At 40.1% G+C, this 23,465-nt stretch overlaps 1 protein-coding gene across 20 annotated transcripts in view; it reads right to left on the minus strand.

Moving 5' to 3' along the window:
• Positions 1-23,465, minus strand: part of ADD1 (adducin 1) — a 573,879-nt gene that overhangs the window by 157,525 nt on the left and 392,889 nt on the right. For 11 of the 20 annotated variants that reach the window (XM_085642519.1, XM_085642511.1, XM_085642516.1 and 8 more), the window contains one exon: positions 6,648-6,992. In XM_085642519.1, coding sequence (XP_085498645.1) covers positions 6,648-6,992 — 345 coding nt within the window. The remainder of the gene's footprint in view (positions 1-6,647; positions 6,993-23,465) is intronic. The other 9 variants (XM_085642521.1, XM_085642512.1, XM_085642520.1 and 6 more) reach the window with 1 other exon arrangement.

Below are 23,465 nucleotides of genomic sequence, written 5' to 3' on the forward strand. Positions count from 1 at the left end.
AGGGTGGGAATAGGTCGCAATATCCAACGCACTCTGGTGTGTGTCACAATTTTCCTGAATATGAAAAGGTTAAATATCTTAGGTGAGTTCTGCATGTATCCACTTGGTATAAAAGAAACAAACCCAAAGATCACTGCACATATTCAGAGGGCATCTTCTCCTCCTTTTTCTAGATGACATACTATACGGACACAGCTAAGTGCCAATATTCCCAGATATCTCTCTGTAAAAGAAAAATACTAATGAAAGGGACAATTCGTTTCAGTTTTGGAGGGATAATTTAGTATTGTAAATTCAAACAATTTCAAAGCAGCACTTAAGGGATTCATTTACATGCTTGAAATGTTAAGCTTAAGCGATCAAGGGGATCATGCATTGACAGTCTTTATGCTTAGATACAGACGACTCTTAAACAGGTTTAACAATCATCTTTCTGAGAACATGTCCTTTCACAGCAACCCAATGAACAAAATAGCTTATGAGAGAATGTACCTATTGGCCTACTGCGGGGAAAAAAGTTTCAACGTTATACTGAATCAATGGGTGTAATTAAAAATTTCTCTTGACAGAGTATTGCCCAGGACGCTTCAGGGAAACCTGTGCCAAAGTTAAGTTTAACGTCAATAGATTCCCAACAGGATGCAACTCTATTGGATTCATACTTGGGGAAGTTTGGAAAAAATGTGAATAAATATTTAACAAAAAAGAACCACCATGCAGTTTTTAACATTTCTTTAACAAAAAGGGATTTCTTTAAAACAAAGACCCCAAAGAAAACATGCCTATTAAAGTGAAATGGGGAAGGTTTTTCTTAGTTTTCTCCACCACCATCCTTTTCATTCAATATTTTACCAAACTATGGAAAAGGGAGACATGAGGATATTCCTAGATGTGGAATTCAGATACAGGTTTTCAATTGTCATACAACGAAAACAGGGAAAATTGGCTGGAAATACTGCATCAGGCAGCAATGGCAATCTGCTCCGTAACAGAAATGCTGTGAGATGCAGACTTTCTCAGTTCCAATACTACTAATTTTGTGTGAAACAAAAGACTGCCAGGTGGGAATTTTCAAAGATGGAGACCAATGACGTCCTGGCATACTTGCCATCAAACCAACTATTCATTACCCTTTCATGATGGTGTGCCTTTTTCACCCCATAAGATGGTGACCAATATCACAACCCACATGCTGAAGGGAACAGCATTGGCAGTAACCAGAAAAAAAACTGCATAAGAATTCCTGCATTTGTAGAAAATTGCTGGGATTAGCTCAAGTACCACCCTACAAACATTCTAAACAATTACACGTCTTTGGAAAACCATGGATGCTGCCTTATTTCTTGGTTGGTGTGAAATTTGAATTGAAAATGAACCCCGCTTTAAGTAACAGCAGGAGCTCAGGGGCAATTCATCGAGAAATATTTGTCATGAAAAAATAAGGGTGGTGTTTTCGGAGGCTTTGTTTACTTAGAGTGAGAGCATCTCACAAGTTAGTGAATAAGGACTAGGTTGGTATATTGCGGGATTTTTTCCTGGATAAGGTGAACTTTGGAAATGTCTGCAAAATCAGAATATAGCAGTCAAACTTTGACCCACAAGGCTGAAAAAGCTGAGCCCCAAGGCAGGGACAATGACAACTAGCAAGCCTTCTATTACAGAAAGCTTAAATGTGTACTGGCATGTCAAAAAAAGGCACTGGTTACTTTGTAATTTAATGAAAAACATATGGTCCGTTGTGTTAAATAACCCACAAGTAATAGGGGGAAACTGATTGGTTACATGAATTTATTACAGGTCATGTAGCCGCTGGGCAAGTAAAAATAGCATATAAATGACTCAGAACTGTACAACTAACAAGTTAACCATAAAAATCCTCTACGAAAGGGAAACTAGAGCCACATAACTGATAAGAAACAAAATAAACTTATTAGGAAACTGTACTTTTTTGTTGGTCTGTGAGAATATTCTGAATGTGAACTTTCCAGTCAGATGGGCTGTAATCCTGTAGTTTCCTTGAGGAGAAACAGTTCACTTTCTGCTGCCCAGGCAGAAAAGTAAAAGATTCTTCAGGATAAGCTGACCTATTTACCAATGATACCAATTTTCCAAAGAGGTACTACAAACATTTTTTGCTAGCTCGCCACTGTTAGCTAGCTAATTTACCAAATTTGATACAAGGGATTTAAGTGATTGTTCTGTCTGATATGAAGCCAGCTTCTTTCGAGACCGCTCTGTTTGAATGGTACACCATAGCTATTGAAAAGTGAATAGGAATCAATCCACCGTTTTTTCACAAAGAATTACAGTAAGTGGAAAGATCCAGAAGGATTGCCTGTAGACTACAGTTGGGAGCTAAAACAGTTGACCTGGGTGAGGTCTGAGACTTTAGAGCCAAATGAGAAAACAAACTTTGAAAGTATGACTTCGTAGCTTAAAATAAACAGGATTAGGAGCATTTTCAAACAAAACAAAGAAACCTCAATCCCATAAGACCTTGATGAATCATCGGGTGAACCACCTCACAAAAATGGTTTTAAGTCTCTATGATTGAATGAGAGTTCAAGTATCTGCTAAGCAAAGGAAATTGAAAAAGTATGGGCATCAACTAGCTACAGTAGAAATATTCTATTGCATACTGCAGAGTTCACTGTGGATTTAAGAGCTAACAGTGGTCAATTTGATGCTGGTGCGTTCTTTCACGCATCACGGTTGTCAAACTATTGTGCCCTAGAGGACTATATGGAAAGACAACGGAGTAACAAAGGAAGGGCTTCTGTTTCTCGAATAAGTTACATCCTTCAGAGCTGCTGTTTTCAAGTAACAATGTGATGGTAAAGGAAGACCCAAGCTGTCTAAAACGCTTGATTAAAATGGATTACAGAGAATAACGTCTGACTGGAGTTCAGCAGCTATTGTCAATGTTATGTTCTGACAGTTAAATTGACCCTGTAGTTAAAAAAAAGACTCTGCAACCCCAGACGCATTCCTAAAATCTAGTGATGTACAACTGCATGCTGGTAAGCATTTATCAAGATAAACACAACGGCATGATAAACCTTAAACCTCACTTATAGTATAACGTACTTAGTCAGATGGAACTCAATTATATATTTCGATTCATTCCCTTTGCCTCACATCACCAGTCTCATCCACCCATTCCCTAATTTATGACACGATTCCCTTCTTTGTTGCATTCTGCTAGAAGACAAAATCTCAATAAAATAATTCAACACAAAGGGTTCTGAGCATTAAAGTCTGCTAACTGTTGGGACCTCTTGGGACTAATGCTCCATGGGACTCCTGAATCTTGCCAGAAGTCAGAACTGTCAATGTTGGCTGTGCATCCACTGTGTGCAAAAGTCACACATGAGCCCAAAAAGAGGACTACGTAGCCATACTGGCACTGGGAAAGAAGGCTGCCCAGAAGAATGTTCTGGACTAAGAATTACATTTCTATTAAATCCCCATGTGTTAGTGCAGTAGCTGGAATCGCATTCAATGTTTTGGTAAATGCCCTTTGGATCCTACTCATTCCTGCACCCTTTGAAGTTTTGGTTTTCCCATACAGACTCTTCTAAACCAAGGATTGGAGGGATAAAGAATCCCTGGTTCAGCATTATTATTTTTGCCATTTCCTGTGTAGCGTTATTGCCTATGTTGCATAGAAAATGGAGGCAAAAGACTGTCGGATCAGCCCATCCCCCTTTATAATCCCTAACCAGCTTGTTATGGTCGCAAAGACTAGGAACCAGATAATTAGCAGCACGAGTTTGGGGTACCAGCAAGCAGGCTTGACAATTTGAGATACCTAAAGAAGAGTGCTAATAAGTTGTTAACGGCTGAGACCATTACAGAACATTTAAGAGGATGCAGTGGAATGTCATGTGGAGGTGGGGTGGGGCAGTGTTTCAAAAACCTAAGAGGAAACGTTAGCAGCATAAAAGGCCCAAAGATATCAAAATACCTATAAAAAGAATTGGAAAGAAGTGAGCAAAATATCCAGCTCCTCCCATATAAAAGTCAAAGAAGTAGAGAAGTGAAGAGCCTCAAGAGAATGGGACATGAATCAGACAGTACCTGGGCAGGCACACATCTCTCTAGTCCCTGTAAGATCCACAGTAAATTAGTGCCCTAGGGTGATACTCTCTAGCAGACAACTCACAGAAGCCGAGGTCGACTTACATCTTAAAATTACAAGGAGTCTCTAAATAAACATAAAAATAAGAAATTTGGAAAACAGGACATAATGCAAAGAAAATGGTCAGGACCTTTCGTTTTGAGCAACAAGCTTAAGGGGCGGGATTCAATTTCAAATCCATAATGCAAAGAATAATTTTGAAGAGCAGTTTCCACTTCTGCTTGCAGCAACATTGAGAACCAGATGGGAAAGTAGTAAAGGACAGAGTACTGATGTGTTGCCATTGTAAGGAAGCAATGACACAATTTACCTTAAACCGTGTGTCAAGTGGTCTTACATATATTGTATAGGTAGGTCATATCCCCAAAACCACAGAACAATTTTATCACACAATTGGAAAAACATTAGTTTGATAGATGGTGTCTTATGTTTAAGAATTTGAGTTCCCAAATCACCATAGTAGGGGCTTCAAATCTAGCTATCTTGATTTACAAATTTAGTTTAGTACAGGAAAACAAATTTCTGTATGTAGTGGGCTTAATTGTATCGGTCTGTGATAAATTAATTGTTCCCATTAAATCTATACGCCAATATACCATAGCATTTTGTTATATACTCAGAACTGATGTGAACAATCTATAAATGGCCCCTCTAAAATAATGATATTGTGTGTGTGTATATTTATTAAACTATATAGATGGAAACACAAATTATACTTTAAGCTTTAATAAGGGTAGAAATACTCATCTTTACCCGATACAGATTTAGGAAAAGGTCAGGAAAGGGTGGATTATAATTTTCTGCCTTTGATTTGTATTTATTTTTAACTATTTGTGGACTCACAAAATAAAGTATTTTTCTTGGACATCTACAAATCGTAGACTTTCAAGCACAAACCACCACTAAACTTGCATTTGTGTATTACATTTTTCCCTTTTTCAGCGCAGAGGAAATATTTTCCACAAGGGGAAAACTACTGCCCATAAACCCCCTTCTTTCCTTCCTGTTCCTAATCATAAAGTGCAGATGCTCCTGCCTTCTGGTTTGGAGTGTTCAATGCAGTTAGCATGGCACCCACAACCCACAAATCAGACATGCCCTACCCCTTAGCCAGAGCACTGCAGAGCAATCCATGTACAAGCTCATTGTTCACAAAACTAATTTAAATCTGGGGAATAAAGCCCACAATTTCTGCCTTCATGCCTGCAAATCACTTTCTTTCACTTAGTTGTAAGTTTGCATACTTATTAATTGAGTGCTTTGTGTATTTACTTTCAAAGAATCAATGATGGATACTAGCAGAACATTTATAACCTCTTAAAAAAGGCAGCTATGCAGGCTTTGCAAGTCATGGTGACGTGTACTTAGTTCATAAGTTATGTCACTTTCAATGAGATTTTCGATCACTTGCACGCAGAAGACTTGTTGGCACTTACAAATACAGCATTACCACTCATATAAGGAAAACACATCTTATCATATTAACCATGAAGTTATGTAATTTTGCTAAATTAACCCTCACTTTCACTCCGATGCTACCAAGAGAACTTCACTCTTGAAAAAGAAGCATCCAACAGGAAGATTTTTCCAATATTTTAAAAAACTATTTTGTCTGTATGCTAATTGTTTTCTATGTGATTTAACTCCAATACAGAATTGCAGTTACACTGGTAAAGAGCAGTAAAAGAAACCATACACATTTGTAGCCTTTGCACACAATTTCACACAAGACCATTTTCTATTGCCTTTGAGAACCTTTTCATTTTATGTAGCACATTGTTCTGGTAGCATATTAATATAGAAATTTCTCCTAAGTACCAGTTGCAGAATCTATCGGTTAGTGCCTGCTGATGGCCCGAGCTGCACTTTAGTCATGCCGCACCCAGCTGGTACTGGAGGAAGACTTCCTCATTTATGGCCATCTACTGGCATGCAACAGTTCATGCAAAAGGTAACTGGAGTGGAACATTTTGAGGCTTTAGGAAACAAATATAGAAATTTACATAAAAGATGCACATTTAGGGAAGACACAAAGTACGGGAAGAAGAGTGCAAAGATCAAAGCATATATAATGAAAATAGTAAATTATATGTGCCAACAACATGCCCAAAAACTGCTTAAGAGAAAACTGAATTCCATGTTAATTTATCAGATAATATGCTGTAGGTACTATATAAAATAATCCAATTTAATATTAAATGTATTTAATTAATAGATATATTAGTCACACAGTGACACAGACCATTCAAGTAAGTCACTACTTGAATTAAATGATACAAATGTTAATGAGGCATTCTCAAAAGCAGCTTAAAGAAGATAAATTTAAGATTTGAACGATTTATTACATTATTAGTGAAAGATGTTACTAGGTCAAATTCAGCCAATTTGTTAGTAAGAACCATTCCACTTAAAGACAGAACAGTGTTATATTCCCAAAGCCTCCAAATGCCAGTCACCTCACGTTGCTCTTTATCAACTAACTATGAACAGTAAGGTAGGCACAGACCAAGCAGTTGGTAATACAGCTTGGCACGCAGACACCGGACGAGAGAGACTGCAGCAAGGGTTTCACGTGATCGTGTGTAATGTTCGTCCACACCTTAGTCTTCGACTTGGGACTACCGCCGTTCTGCCCTTCTTCAGAAGTCTCATCGGCCCTGCCAGAGTTCAGCCACCTTGTCTTCTCTCGCTGCTGTTTCTGAAAACTGTGCCTGAGAGGGGAGCAAGTGCCTGAGTCGCCTTCGCTTCCAAAGGAGTAGCCAGTTACACTGGCAGGAATCTCAACGTCACTGTACTTTTTAGCTTTTTCTCTCAGAGCAGGACATCGATAGGGATAGCCAGTTCTGTAACCCTAGAAGAATATGGGCAGAAAAAATAAAATTCAGTTTTTATAAATCATACAATAATTGCAAACGTTTATAATTGTGTACTGGTTTTGCTGCATGGTGAAATTAGTTGCATAATTACATCATTAGTTGTGTAAAACAAATGCATATATTATTATCATTAGTTTTAATAATGGGGATAGATTATGCCCCTTCCCTTTGCCAAATAAGTAACTTCAGATTTACTTAATTTGTATCGAGGTACAAAAACCTCATCGCACTAGCTCAAATTCGAGCACAATCTACACATTCATAAAAGTATTAAGCAATACACATTCACCCTAAGTGTGTAACACAAAATCAGCATCTCTGCAAATCAGCTGATTTGGCAAGCAGTTGGCAAATATTTAGTGCTATATGCAGGTTTGTAGACCAGATGTGCATATAATTTACATGTATTCTGATTATATCTAATTTAACCACATTCACAGAGGGCATAATGCCTGTGTTAATGCATTTATCCTAGATCAACCAACACAGGATACACTAGTTTTAGTATAGCACATCAAGATATAATAAGCACTGGCATAGCCAATAGGTCTTGCCTTTTTGACATTATAAGTGTTTAGCTATGCAGCACATTATCCGGGGTGCTGTGCCGCCAGGGATTGAAGAGCTATACAATTACTACACACTGGGTCATGCAGTCTGATTCAGAATTCATGCTTGCCTAAGGAAACATTTTTGGACACATTACAAGGTTTTTTTTAAACGCACAGACAGAAAGACAAGTGCCTGGAAGCAAGTCAATAGCACTTTAACATTCTGCGTGCGACTGCATCACTGGAGTATTGAACAGCCTGAAGAATTAGCTCAAGGGTCAAGTTATGCTTAACACAATAAGATGACAGATTTAACACACCACCTGCTGTAAACTATGCACTGAATTTACAAAAGCCAAATTATTTGAGCAGTGCATGAACCTTGCTATATGTGAGTTCAGGCTGTCTCCGAAGCACCAGACCAGTAGCGATCTGCTCATAGATAACTACTCCGAAAGCAAGTTAATCTTTTGAAATTTGCTTCAATGGCCCAAAGTCATCTAGAATTTCAATTGTGCCAACAATCTTTAGCTCTGAACACTGATATATTAAATAACTGGCTCGTAGCTAAAGCAGCCTCGTGTGGTACCGTGAAGTTAACCCTGGGGCAGGAATTGCAAATAGGTTCAAGCCATAAATTGTGGAAAATAGTCTGAATGTTACTTCTGAGCTTAGAACAGCTATGGGATTAAATGCTCTCCTAGTCTTTATTTAGGGCAGTAATTAAAAATGAATTAAAAAAAAAGAATTGTGTGAGGGTGATTGGAAACTTTCAACAAAGAAAGCACATACCATTTCTTGATCAATCATTTACTACCGTAAGAGATCAAGCGAGTCTTATTGGACATCTGGGGTTGCATATAAAACAAGCCACAAGCTTTGAAGGACAACTTAATGCACGATGAGAACTGTAGTATGTTTGCTTCCATTGAGTCAATGAGAGAGCAGCAACAATCACACTTGCATTTATTTTGAATTTGAAAAGGTTTTCCTCAAGTAAACAATTAATTATGCGTAAAGTGGCTAAACTGAAAGACACGCCCATCTTTGCGTTTTTTTTTTTTTAGATCACTGCATTTGCTCAACATCCTTTGATTCTGAGCACATCGCAATCTCCTGTGCCTACAAAAAACGAAGGTTTCCTTGCGTAATGCAACTGATGCTCATGTAAAGCGCTCCATTAATATCGGGTCGAATTAGTGCTATATAAAACTGCAAAAAAAAAAAACTAAAAATGGTAGCCAAGGAAAAAATAAACGAACGGCTCATGTGCAGTCATAGAAGTATATTAGATGTGGTTCCTTCTGCAGGCGCTCTGCAAAACTTTGACAGGACTTGAACATTGTTCATGGATGAAAAAGTGCAACCACGGTTATAATAAACAAGTGGCGTCTGTGCAATTACAGTAGTCAGCGGGAGTTAGCGGGACCTGTGCAGACAGTAATAATATGGAAGCGGTGCGTGTACAGCTGCGGTGCTAGAAAGCAACTCTTCAGTATAAAGTGGTGTTAGAGCAGCCAAGTAGTAAGAGGCACCTAGGCAGCTGCAGAAAAATCAAGGGGCGCCCGAGCCGCAGTAATAAGGACTAAGCAGCGCCTGGGCAGTCTAGTCGCAGAATTAGGACCAAGCAGCACCTGTGCAGCCTCAGTTAGAAGACAAGAAGCAGCGCCTGTGCAGCCGCGGATGAAAGTGATGCTAGAGCAGCCATGGTAGGAGGCAATGGCAAACGGCATCTGTAGCCACAAAAACAATAAACAAGTAGCGCCAAGGGCAAGCAGCGCCTGTAAAGTCCAAATATGACAGCACATTTGCCCTACTAATAAACAAGCAGTGCTTACCGACAGCTTTAATTCAATTAAAATACACCACGTGACACCAGAAGCCATTACAGGGAAATAAAAAGACTAACTCTTTTCAGCAAAACAAGCTCCTCACAGAATATAAATGCAACGTTCCTACCTTGGAAGAAGAATTTAACAGGAGGGCCCCTGCACCACTTATAAATGAACGAGGTGCCCCCGCATACTCCCCACAGCCCTCAGGAAGAGACCAGGGCACACAAAACAAGCAACACATAATTGAGTCGATTATAAACTATAGAACAAGGTTACCAAAACGGATGTTGCCACGGCAAACAATACGGCATGTTTGTAAAAAATACAAAAAAGGAGACAAAATGGTTGCTGCCAAGGCAAACGTTACAGCATGTTTTCTCGCTGTGCAGTCGAAACGCATTTACAAGCATCACATATATACAATACAGTGGCAAATGTTATGCCTGGTTTTCATGCTGTGCAGACGAAACCTATTTAAAAGCAGCACATATATAAAACACAGCGGGAAACAATATGGCGTGTTTTAGTGCTGTGCATGCCTCACATATATAAAATATAGCCGATTATAAAATATCCAACAAAAAAAACAAAATGAATGCTACAAAAATGTAGTGCGCATAAACAGAGCAAAGTGAAAGTATACAAGTTATAGGCCCCTGCTCTGTTTTAGGGAGCAGGACACCAAAAGGAGGGACAAAAAAAACCACATTATCCACATAGAAGCAAGCTTTTAGTAGGGAAAAGCGAATAAACCAATGAAAAGCGATGTGCGGGCTGTAAGCACACTGTAGATGCAACATGTATCAAAGGGACAGCGCATGCGCTGCCTAGGCGAGGCCTAGTTTATGGCAAATATATCTTAGAGTTATTCTTGGTAATAAGATGTAGACCTTTGTATTTGTTCTGGATCTGACCCAAAGCTTCACTGAAAAACTTGCATAGTTAAGAACCCGTGCAAAGGCCAGACTTTTTCTACATGCTGCCAATTATACATGCTACAAATACAATGGTAAAAGCATGAGTGCAACTCTCTCTCACTATGACCCAGGTTATTGATTGAAATAAGACAAAGTTGAAGATAAGAGAACCACTGTTTAGCTGTAAATCATATTTGTAATAACTTAGTGGACTATAGGTTTTGAGCTCAGTAAACTGATTTGAGGTGTGCCTAGACTATGTTCTGAAGTCCCCTACAACAAACGTCCATGCTATGTTCTTTACAGGTGGTTCAAAGAGACTTTACTCAATAGATGCTTAATCATGAAATTTCAAAACCAGATGCAATGGCTAATTTTCTTAACCAAATATCATTTCTGAGTGGTCGTATTCTTCCATCAGATTTATCAAACCACACTGTGCAGCAAAACACAAGCCGGAACAAACAGCAACCTAGAAAAAGAAAACCTTGATAGCTGATCAGCGTAAATGAGCAGCAAAAAAAATCATCTAAACAGGACAGCATGCTCAAGTCCTTTTCTGATAGAAGCTTAAGCACTGCATGTTCACTGATGAACTTGCTTTCTTGTGTCAAACATCAGTAGCAAAACCTTAACATAATGAGACAAGAGGGTCATTCATCAGGCTGAGTTGATGGTAGGATACCCGATGGTAAAGAAAGAGAAGATACGACCAACTTGGTCTTCAGCCATTTCTAGGAAATGGCATAGTTCGGACGATTCCAAAGGGTGGGTAGTCAGCTTTTCAAAAATGTTTGTGGCCAGATATAAGAAAGGCAGCAACTGCACCAGTTTGGCAGATGCTAAGAAGAGTCGAAAGGTTGGCAGAGGCTGACCAGGGGAAGTAGGCAAGCTGATTTCTATTACAACAAGACCAGCCTGAAAAACAACAGGGCCAGTAATCTGAAAGGCTCTTAAGCAAAGACATTGCAAGATGACTTACTTTGAATATGGTAGCCAAAGGAGTTTGATAATGTGTTTAGAAATGAGTAATGTATTATCAATAGGAATGGACCTAGTTCAATCGAGCTTCAACATCTTGTATGAGCAGCACTTTAGATTTATGACTAGGAAGTACAAGCAGCTGATAGGAAGAACCCAATGATTTTTACAAGTGTATTTAGTCTGAATCCTGGAGGACAAATCACAAAAATATGTTCTTCTGACAAACTCCAGAAGAATAAGCAGACACAGGAAATTAGCTGAGGACTAACAAACAAAAACAAAACACAGCAAGGATGAGGTAGTGGGATGGATATTTACCAAAAGGTTCATAGGAAAAAATGGGTGTATTTACAAACATTAGACTTGGTTTTTACTAGGGACCTTCTGTGAAATAACACCGCAAATAATAGATGCCATCATCCAACTCAGTGGTATTTATTCTGCCAACTTGAAAAGGCTGAACCCTGGTGGCCCTGATGACAGTTTTAGCTAAGAGAGACATCCCCCCGCTGTTGTGAATCTTCACAGGCAGCTAGTCTGGCAGCTAGGAGGAGGCTATCGACTGATGCACAAAGGTTGAAGAACCAATCTACATGGCTATATGATGCCTCAAAAACATGGTAAAATATGTGGCAAATGGTGGGAATACTATCGACATTGTAGCCATCTACAACACAACGTTAATTTGTATGGCGGGAGGCGGATCTGCGATTTTGATGTACATGTACTTCTGATAGGTACTGGTGACATGCTTGGGTGGGTAGGGAGGAGGGGCTCGTTGGGGGGGATGTTGGGGGATGGGGTGGGGGGTATTTTGGCTATCTCGCACACTCATGGTGGATTACTCCTGTGGATGCACTACCTAGTAGAACGGACATTATTGGGGTGAATGCTGTACAGATGTAGCTTATGTGCTGGGATGGTTATTGCAAGATGTCCTGATTTGGCTGGGGGGCGGACTATGGGGGACGGGGATTGATTGCATTTTGTTCAATGAACTAATAAAATTTGTTTAAAAAAAAAAAAAAATCAAACAAGCTGATGATGCCCAACAATTGCATAATGTTTACTGCACTGGTTTCCCTTCGGTTTCAGAAGCAATAAAGTTGATTTAGAAACAAAATAAATTAAAGATAAAGCCTAGTTTTGACACACCTCATCACACTAGAACTATAAAGGACACTTGTTTAGCTGTTCGAAAACAGAGCTTTCCACTGTCGAACTAACAGTGAAAAGGACACTATATGCTTACATCTAGAAGTGTGTTGGCTCTGTAGTGTCAATCACTCTGTTGTTTATGCCATTTACTGTAACATTTGACACTTACATAATACCTTACACCTTAAAGGAGACGGCCCTCTATTTAGGAATAACTAACAGTGCATCCACTTGGAATCTACATTATGTTTGTGTCCCCAATGCTGTATGAGAAGAGAAGATCACATTTCATTGATTTACTCTGTAGTTGGAGTTGTGTGTGTGTGGGGGGGGCGTGGGGGTGCGTCAAATGTAATGTGGTTGCATTTTGGAATATTCAGAGAAAGAAGGGTATCTGAAATGCCTGCTACCAGTGTGTGGACACAAGTGCCAACAAAGTGGGCATCCAACTGCCAATAGAAGAAATCTATATTTCATGACATTTGTACTCTGCTTCCTAGCCTCATCGCTCTATCCCAATATCCAATGCCATCAGTGCAAACAAGGTTTATAGTATACAAGGGCCCACATAAGATAATGACAATAGTGGCCACATATCATCATAAGCAATATATCCATGGTATTCATACACAGTGCCTCCGTGTTAGTCCTACATATCCCACTCAGCACAGCTGAGTCATACTATTAGAGTATCACACTGACCTATTCAGAAACTTCTCTACGTTCGTCTTACATACCCCGCTCAGCATAGTGGAGTCATACTGCTGAAGCATCACAATGATCTCCTATGCAAAAGCTCCTTTATGTTGGTCGTAGCATATGAGGTCATCACAACCTCCATTGCTGAAGCGCCACTATGCTGGTCTTACATACGCAGGGGTGTGGAATTTAATAAAATATCTACTTGTCCATGGGGCAGGTTGCTTCATAAATCTACATGTCCTGTAACAAAATCCACGTGTCCCTTTAGTGCCATGTAGTGTGGCCACAAATTATGACAGCAATTTAATTATATTAGAGCTCTGATATAGCCTCTATGATTATGCCAGGGCTCATACCATTGTAATGTTTGAATACTTGTAATCCCCTTATGTTGCCACGTTTCCGCAGATCTACATACTGAGGCTGAAGGTAGTGGTAAGCAATAGTGGCAGGGTTAGAATACCCTGAGTCTGTGCATACCTACTAACTTGCAACTCTTCTCTAATCTTTTCCCATACTGATAAATGTTGGAAATGTACTCCTGACAATGGCAGACACAAACCTTCTTCCAGAATTGTGAAAAAAGTGGTTGGAGGGAAAGTGAACTTGCAAACACTCAGATTTTCGCATGAGCAAATCTACACGTGCATATTTGCTCATGCTATAATGTAGTTCACAAATATTTTCTAGGAGTACAATTTCTTGTCCTACTTCTGTACATTCTTGGGAATACACGAAAGCCTTATAGCTGCACTTAATGGAAGAACATATATACCATGTGTGCACTTTTGAGACTTTATAATTGGGCCTCTAATTTGGTCTGCAGTAGACCTTGACCTTTTGTGTTTATTACAATTCTGTATCTCTCTCTATATCAGCTGGCTTCACTGTGAGTGACAGCATTCTGCTCACAGTGGAGCGTATTGGCTCAAAAAGTAGTTTTGTTCAGTGCCAGTAACTACTGTGGCAGTGTGTGCTTTTTGAGACAAAACACAATTTTTGCTTTTGCCAATGTTTGTTATAATGGTGAGGGCCCAGCAGCTCCCACACCAATAAGGTTTTACAAAAACCATGCCAAAATAAGTCACACATTGAAAAAACTAAACAGCTGACCACCAATTTCAGACCTACTGGCTTTGCCAATGCTTGTTTATTTGTGTTTCCCATAATCTTATTGAAATTGGTTACACTGATTTTCCATTATGAATATTTTTGGGAAATACTAGCATGCATCAACACATGTTACTAAATGATGCTGCAAAGAAATGGTACCTGAAATTTTACAGTAGTTAAGTGAATTTTTTTTGTCCTGCTTTCATTTTTAATGAACCTTTTATTTTGAAAATAAAGAATCAACAATCTTACTTTAAAGCTTCTGCAAATTTTTGCATCAAATCAGAGAGCATTCTGGGAGCATTATACATAGCCTCATATTGCTAAACTTTGGTTGCCAGAAGGAGGATCTCTCTGTGTTGGGAAAGATGGTCGGCACCCACTACCAAGCATTGGTTACAGGACTTGACCTACTGTAGGGATCAATTGGTATGTTATGCTGAGGAACTGCCTGCCTCCTCGCGGCCACGAGACATATGGTCGCCCCTCACGGCTTACTTACTGTCAGTGTCCACCATTTAGTCTCCAGCCTTATCGGCTTCTGTGACGGATTGGTCTGTTATAGGACTGCACTGCACTGTACCCGTCATCCATGTTCCTCTCCCCTATGTTCTGACAGTACTGTCCGTCTACATTATGTGCATGCTCCTGCACTACTCTTAATGGATTTGTTGCCCTCATCATGTACGGTATAGCGACCTGCCTTTGCACTCTGTAATGTATTTCATTGCACTTTGTTTGCTTTATTTAAAATTAAAATAAAAATAATAATACATAGCCTCATATTGGTAAACTTTGAAAACGTGTGTACACATTTTTATACTGGTAGTGCAGTCTGAGCTTACAAGATTTACTTAGAGCGCTCACCCTATTATAGGCTTTCAATTAATGAACCATAAATACAAGTTTGAACAGCATAAAGATATGGACAAAAATATTACCTTAACTACAGACAGTGCCCTTCCCTGAACCATATTGTGGTACTGCAAACTGGCAGCCAAAGGGTTTGTGCTGCAGGGAGTTGGGCCTACTTGTCCCAAGGACATAATACACATGAAAACTTGTTGCCCTTGACCCCAAACAATATGTCCCGGGCGTCTGGCTATAGGAATTCCACATCCCTGATACGCCCGCTCAGCATAGGCAAGTCATACTGCCAGAGCATCATATCACCCCTCCTATGTAGAAGTGACTAGTGACATACATAGAATACATTATCAAGACCCAATGTGAGCCAGAGAACAAGCCAGCCACCAGTTAGCTGACCTAAGGGGCGGGTGGATAGCTTCTCAGTGCCTGTCCATCTGTCCTCTCCCAGCTCCTGCAAGCTTTTCAGGCAGACCCCGTCATGGAACACTACTTTTCCATACAGGCTGTTGACACTGGAGCGGAAGAATGCATCTTCCTTGAAGTTGCCTTTGTACAGACACACCTAGAACTATACCCAGGAAAAGTGCAGCCAAACCCAGGGAGAACGCAGGGCGCTGCATATTTAGGGTCCCTTAGTTCTCTTGACACACACCCTTCACATTGGAGCCATTGAACAGTTTTGGTACCAGGAGTAGGAGTTCAGCTACTGCCCACGAAAGCCGCACTGAAAGAGGTTTGGTTGTGTTTTTTAAATGTTGCATTATTTGACAGATTTTGTTAAGCCAATTTTTGCAACATGGCCTGCAGTAGGTAGGCAGGGTCGAATTGGGACAGAAAGTAGGCACCAAAAAAAAACTTCGCCCCATTAGTGAATTAAATAGCTAAAGAAGTGGTCCATATTTGCAAATTGGGGCGGTTTTGAACTTGTAAAGACAGCCAGTTCTAGAAGTGTTTGGCAAGATATGGAGGACTTCATGGTTTTGTGATATCAGTGTAATCAACAGTAAAAACCGTCCCAGAAGACCATAGAGCAGGCCCACAAACTGGCGCGTGAGGCCAGCCAATCGGACACTGCCCGATTGCCCTATAGGCGAGTTTAGCCCTAGGAGGTTTGCAGGGCTTTGTTTTACTTCCTGCATCAACAACGGGACCATCTGATTTGAGCCTTGAAAACAGCACTTCCGGCCATCACAGCAGAGCCAGCTGTTTCAGTCCTTTACAAAGATGACCGCTGCTCAGGCGAGGCCAATGGACATGCCTCAGGTGCGCATAAGGTGCGCATATGGTGAGCATGAGGCACGCCTATCCACGTCCTCCCTAGTAGGCCCTTCTCTCAGTCGAGTGCGGTACAGGAATCCGCTGGTACACCGCTTAGAAAAGAAAATCTTTTCCCATCCTATGTGATTTAGAGAAGTTACCTCTGCGCTGTCACCTCAACTGAAGCATGCCAAAATGAGCAAAGGAAGAATTACTGCTGAGCATTCAGATGCACGGTCGGCAGTACAGAAATAAGCACAGAATTTGCTAAAGAAAGAAAAATCCAGATTCTGTGAATTACAGAATCCTGATGGATGTCGGTCCCCTTCTGACTGACTATCCAGTCCAATCAAACCATGGATTTCTCAAACATGGTCCCTCTTCTGAAAAGGAGGAGGAGCTGTAATGATTCATTAGTAGGACTTGCCTGTACAGGTGTGTGCCCAATTAGAAATTGAGATATTAACACTTTAAAGTTTAATAAAACCATATCTATTGGTCTTGCTCTTTTAAAAACCCCTAATTTCTCTCTAAACCCAATGGTTCACTATCTGGCGTTGTTTAGTAAAATTGTTGTTATAGGTGCTCTTAATGCGGGGGAGAGTCCTGCCTTAATTATTACACTCAAATGGGAAATAGGTACGCCTTTGAGTTTTGTGATATTTTTCAAGTTAGCATGAAACAGGACACATCAATGACTTGAACTTTGGCTCTGGCCACTGTTTTTCTCACTCACATTCTGGGCCTTAGTGCCATTTTCTATTTTAGACTCATTATTTTGCAGTGGCAAAAATCATATCAGACATTCACATCGCACACTGCAATCAGCATACATTCGAGACAGATGGAAAACAATATCAATGTATCTGAATCTCTGCAATAAAACAGTTTTACCTCAGCTGATCCCCAAGGAAACGAAACAGCCCTAAAACCTAACTTTTCTAGATGAAAATGCATCACACTGCTCTCCAATAAGGAAGGACCGTACTAAGCAAAATAGAAGTAATTTAGGGATATGCATATAATGAATTGGATGGTACGCTATCCCGTCACCAGCTGCTTGAATGCAGTCATCTTAATAGAACAACCAGTCAGTATTTATACCAAAAGTGTTTCCCAGGGTTTAATATCTCCTTCCTTCAACTTTTGTTTTATATTTTGGCATGTCTGCTGCAAGAAATAGGTGTGGTCATGTTCATGTTTACAGTAGATGATGTTGAACATTCAGGGGTTAGGATGATCGCCATAACGGAGGCGATCCTTGAGTAGATGAATACAGTGCAAAATGAACCAAGTGTAAGAGGGATGAACTACCTGAAATGCTCTGAACTCACAATCCCAGTCAATAAGCACCTGCCCTGAGCCTTCAATTGTGGCGATTCCCCCCAAGAACCACGACTGGTTCCGAATTACATGGTAGCAACCTCCAGCTAAAATTGCTCAGCAGAATGTTACTAGATCTAAATTTTGTTCCTAAGATTATGGCCTTAAACACAATTATCCACTGGTGCATAACTAACTACACTTCCATCTATTACAGTCCACTGGTAAAAGCCTAGTGTACTGTTTATTCAAACGTTGCAACCCAGAATTATTTAAGATCACACAATTGCCAATGAGAGATTTTTTTTCCAGAGGTCTTTAAATCATGCATTGGCTTTTGCTCCCCATTTTCAGTTAAAAACAAGACTTTTTGATAGGTCCCAGACAGAAGATTGCATTGAAACACACTTTAGGTATTCACAGATCTCTTATTTACCCACACAATGTGGGATATGCAGTGTATCGGGATTTCGGTTTCAACCAAAACCAGACCGATAGAAACCCAATGTTTAATAATTTGCCAATTCCGCTTTAATCAATATATACAGATTTTTCATCCACCTGCAGTTTGCTTACTTTGACAGCTGAGGGCACCAAAGCACTATAAGTGAAGGCATCACTCGTGAATCCTTGAGCACTATCAAATGAAATATCTTCTAATTAATTTAAACGTTTTTACATTTACAGTGTTCAAGCCCCTGTTTCAAAAATTGCTATTTACAGGGTTGCATGGTTTAAAAGTGAATATAGCAGCATAGAGCTGACCTTTTGAAAGGCACAGTCATTCTTCAACCACTAATATATTTCTAAGGACTGCACAAATACAGGGTGCCCTCCCTTAGGAGAGTCAGTCGGTCTGTTGCCAGCCTCAAGTGAGTTCTCTGGCTGCATTCAGGCATATTATTGAATTGAAGCACGACCAGCAGGAGATTCATTTAAGGGAAACATATGCTCCATCCTTTGCCTGAAGTAGAGCTCCAACATGGTTCAGGACGATGAATAACAGTTATAAGTCTATGGAAAGTGTGGTTATGTAACAACTTTCAGCTGTTAAGATGTAGCACACAGGAACACTCAAAGTAGCCACTGGATTAGGGTCTGCGATTTGAAGGCAAATAAGCATGCCCTAGCCTCCTACTGGGGGAAGCTGTGCATAGAGGACATCTCATACAAACAGTTCATTCTAAGTTCTATCTTTTTGCATGCTTTACCGCTGAGCTCAGAATCTGACCCTTTGTTCTATTTGTGAACTGTGAGAGCAGACAAAAATACAGGGTTCAAATCTCCCCTTGCCCCACTTGAATCACTGCATGTCATTGTAGCAAGTGCTACCTTAGCTGGAAAACATTTAACCGTTGAAAGAAACCACTAAATGCCATCATTAGGCCCAAAAATTCAAATACATTTTTGAGAGTAGCCACTGAATATGGCAAATACACAAATTGCTCCATGGCCCCTCTGAGATGTCGAATGGCGTTAGCTAGGAAAATCGTTGAGTTCCCTCCTACTAATTCCCCACCCCACACTATAGCATTTAGTGCTACATAAATTCTCAAAGCAGCTGCTTTATCATCACAGCAGCAAAAACAACAAGGTGATGGATGCAATCCTTGAATTAATCTCAGCCAACGGCAATAGCTCTGCACACCATGTCACCTCAGTTGGGACCCACCTAGCCATATGCATATCAGTCTTGACCCTGCTAGTCATGGAAACATTCCAGCCTGAACTGCCAGGCCAGGTCCTCCCTGAACGAGAACACAAGCAACCTAGGACCAGTTTCACCCTAGTTAGGGCTCGTCAGTCAGATATAGCACAGTTCCAGTGGCACAGTGAGCCCAGAACCCATGTCTGGGCATACCTCTACCACTTAGAGTGACATACTAAAGTATACAAAAGGTGATGGATGGAATGCTTGAATTAAACTCAGCCACTGGTAACTCTAGTTCTCAGGAGTTAATCAGATAAAAGATGAAGATAACAGCACAGTGCTCGCATTAGGGGGAAAAAGTTGTATAGATGCGGGTAAGCAGAAGGCTGAACTTGTAACACCACCGACAGCACTGCATCAAGGCTGGTAGATGTGCTCTATTGTGGTGAAAGAAAATAACATGTGTTATAGAATAAAGTGCCACAGAGGCATCTGGAAGGCTGTTAATTGTGTTCTTAGTTACCTGGTATGAAAACAGAGACAATAATGCCTTCACCAAAAGGACTGACGTTTTGGATAAGAAAAGATTAGCCATTCTTGTATAAATACAATATATCCAGTTCCACGGTACCTTTGATGGTACTGGCATGGCAAAAGACCAATCTCCGAAGCTACAATGCTCTCAAGTTACCTTTGGCCTCACTATTTGATAATTTCCCACTGGGACTGCTCGTAACTACTACTGGAAGAGGTCAAGCATGGTTGATATTTGCAGAATACACACTAGAAGCATTTTCAAACAATATATTTCCTTCTGAATAGGAGTACTAGAAATAGACTATGGGTAAAACACTGACAATTCTATCAAGTACAAAGCTAAAAGTAAATGTCGAGAGCTGATCATATGGTATGTGACAATAGGTGTCCTGGATGTAAAACAATTTAGGCCACAGTTCCAGAATGGTATGTAAAAACTGTTTTAATCTGTTGAGATTTAGGGCATGCCCTAGAGCTCTAGCTTTTATTGCTATACCTAAGTATCTGTAGTTCACCATGGCATAAACTGTACATTACGAGCCAAGGAGTTCAAATATTTAGGAGCATTTAAGAGAAAAAACAAAACTTGACAGAGGAGAGAGGAAAGGGACCAACCAACTGGGGTGAGTTGGCAGAAGCTCAACATACAAAGTTATCAAAAAGATAAATAGGGAGATGCCCGTTCACTGAGATATGAACACAATAAGGCAAGAAAACAAAAATAAGGCTGTTACTGGAGCAAAAGCAGACTAGCCAGAGTAGACCGCAAATGTTCCAAGAGTAAGCAAACAGGAGAATTGAGAATAAACACTGTGGGGGTGGAAAGAGAATAAGGTGGGAGACAAAGTAGAAAATGAATAACAGTTAAAAAAACAGCAAAAATATGAGTTTTAGCAGGAGAATATATAGCTACGGGTGTGTTATTATTCATGTGAACTGAATCAGAGAGAAAGAATGTGAGAGGAAACTAAAGAGTTGTTCAAATAGGGCCCCAAGAAAACAAGCTGTGAATATACAATGGAGCCCAGGAGGAGGAAAACAAACAGATTTTCGAGATGGGTAGACCTAGTGATTTAGAAGGTTTTAAATGTAAATAATTTACCAATTGCAGGAGCATACAGTAGTGAAGGAGAGTGACATGATCTGATCAACGATAAGAAAATGGTGAGGGGATTAGCATTTCTGAGTATCATTGCAGCAAGACAGGCCAATGTATGAGTTACCTGGATCCATAGGAAAAAGAAAGGGATCCAACCTTGAGCCTCGTTACAATAGAAAGAAATGTATTATTCTAGAAACCAGAGGGCTACAAGGAAAATAATGACAGCAATGAAGCGCAGTGGAAAACTAGTAAAAAAAAAAAAGCTGTTTCAGTAATAGCCTTTCTGTAGCAGTTTGAACAGAAGACACAAGAGGACTGAAATCCAGATACCTAGAGAGTTCAGAGTGCAGGAGAAGCAGGGTTAGATAGGATGACATGAGAAAGGGGAATATGGGTCCTGGATGGGTTTTCTGAAGAAAGTAAGAGCAGTATATTTAAATGAAGTAAGAAATATACCGATGACTGAAACAAGTTAAATAGATTAGTTGGAAGAGAAACAAACAAAGGATAGAAGAAGGGAATTAGAGGAACTGGAATGGGAGCTCAAGTAAGAAGCTGTCACCTATGCTTTATTTGCTCTTGTGGAATAAAAATAATGTTTTTGACAGCAGTCAACTGTTTCCCAAGGTAGGTCCACTATGAGTAATTAACAGGCATTCAGAAGAGCCAGAGTTGTTAGTTATTTTAAGTAACTAAAGCTTACCAGTGAGCTTATAGCCGGAATAGAAAGAAAAAACAAGAGCAATATAACTCAATATTTTTACATTAAATTTGAGAGCTTGAGAAACATCCAGCTTCTTCGCTGGGCACGAGATCTTGGTGGTAAAACAGGTAATGTTTACTAAGATGGAACTAAGTTGGAAGTTTAGGAATGAAGAAAAGGGTCAGTCTGAACAACTACTTAATTTTTCAAGAAAACTATAAGGTTATTTTTGATTAAAAGATCTGATGTTTGCCATCTATTTTAGATGAGTGGAAAATAATAAGCTGTTTTCAGGTCTGGCGGCCTAAGTTAAAAGAAGTAGGGACTATGTTGCCTTGAATGGACCATGGCAAGAGCAGATAAAACAATCCATCAAAATGGTGCAAGCCTTAGTTTTTTAAATAGAAAATGTCTCACCATTTTATGTAGACAGTAGTAGCTGATTTTAATACTGAGATGAGCATATTTTCATTTTCTTTGCGAATAAAGCAGGAAATAAGACAGGCACACAATGTTGTTTGATAAAACTGTATTAGGTTTAATATTTTTTTGGTATATCCAAGAGTAATATATATATATAAACCACTGCCTCCTACATTGTTTTTGGACAGGCTCCTTTCACATAGTAATGGCACCTCCAGGATGCACAGTTGTGTACAGGTTACTCTTACAGAACTAGACTCAATTTCTGCAAAGTACAGCTTCTGTGCTGGACTAAAGCCCAGGATCCCAAAAAAAAAAATCAGAAAAATGTGTTTGATTAAAGGAGTGAAAAAAGGTGAAAAATAAAGAATCTGTGGTGATTTCAACATGGGGTTACAGGTGCAATACTGCAGTTGGAGAACCATACAGAGGTACTTGACAACAGAAGGAGGACTGCAAACGTGTTTTCCCTCGATTCAAGAGGGAAAGAACGGGGGCGTGGCTTGGACGCCAAAGAAGATGGCCGCCGGATCGCGGAGCTCCTCACTGACGTGAAGACCGGAGCTTCCACCAGGCATCTTTTCTCTATCCTCGGGACGCTGTTGATGCTGGCAAGATGATATGAATCATAGCGCTTTCATTTGAACCCATTTTCAAACTTCAGGGTGAGCTGTTTCACTCTCTTTCAGCGCACTTTCGTTCGCGCTCGTTTCTGTGGCCGCCATTTTGTTTTTTACCGCGGCGCAGAATGTTATCTCCTCAGATTTGGCTCGAGGTCATGGCTTTTTTTTTTTTTTGCTTTCTACCTATGCAAGGTCGCTCTCTTTGTTTTTCTGAGCATTTGCGGTTTATAAACAACCTGTGCAGCATACTTTTCTAAATGCTTTTTGCCTCATTTCTTTCCTTTTTTCACTGACTTTCATCATTTTTGGCTGGACTTCTGCGTTTAAACATTTGTGTATCCACATTTCTCCACACGTTTACATCTTATTGTGTGGTTTACTATGGCAAAAGCACGTGCACTCCGTACTAGCTCTACTCTGGGTGACAACACTACAATGAGTGATTCTAATCCCTTCAGTGTATTACAAGACAATACGGAAGACCCTGAGCCTACGCAGTTCAATGCCGCTACTACTCAGTCCAGCTTACCTCGTGGTAACACTAAACAGTTGCCTAAAAATTCATCTACCACTTCTACAAAGCGTGTCAAAAAAGACCCACCGTCTCCAACAGGCTCTACAACGACGTTATCCATGGAACTTCTTCTTCAGGAAATTCGCGCACTTAAACCTCATATGGAAGAGACCAACATCCGTCTC

Source organism: Triturus cristatus, chromosome 2_2 (assembly GCF_964204655.1).
Source record: "Triturus cristatus chromosome 2_2, aTriCri1.1, whole genome shotgun sequence".
NCBI classification, from domain to species: Eukaryota; Metazoa; Chordata; class Amphibia; order Caudata; family Salamandridae; genus Triturus; species Triturus cristatus.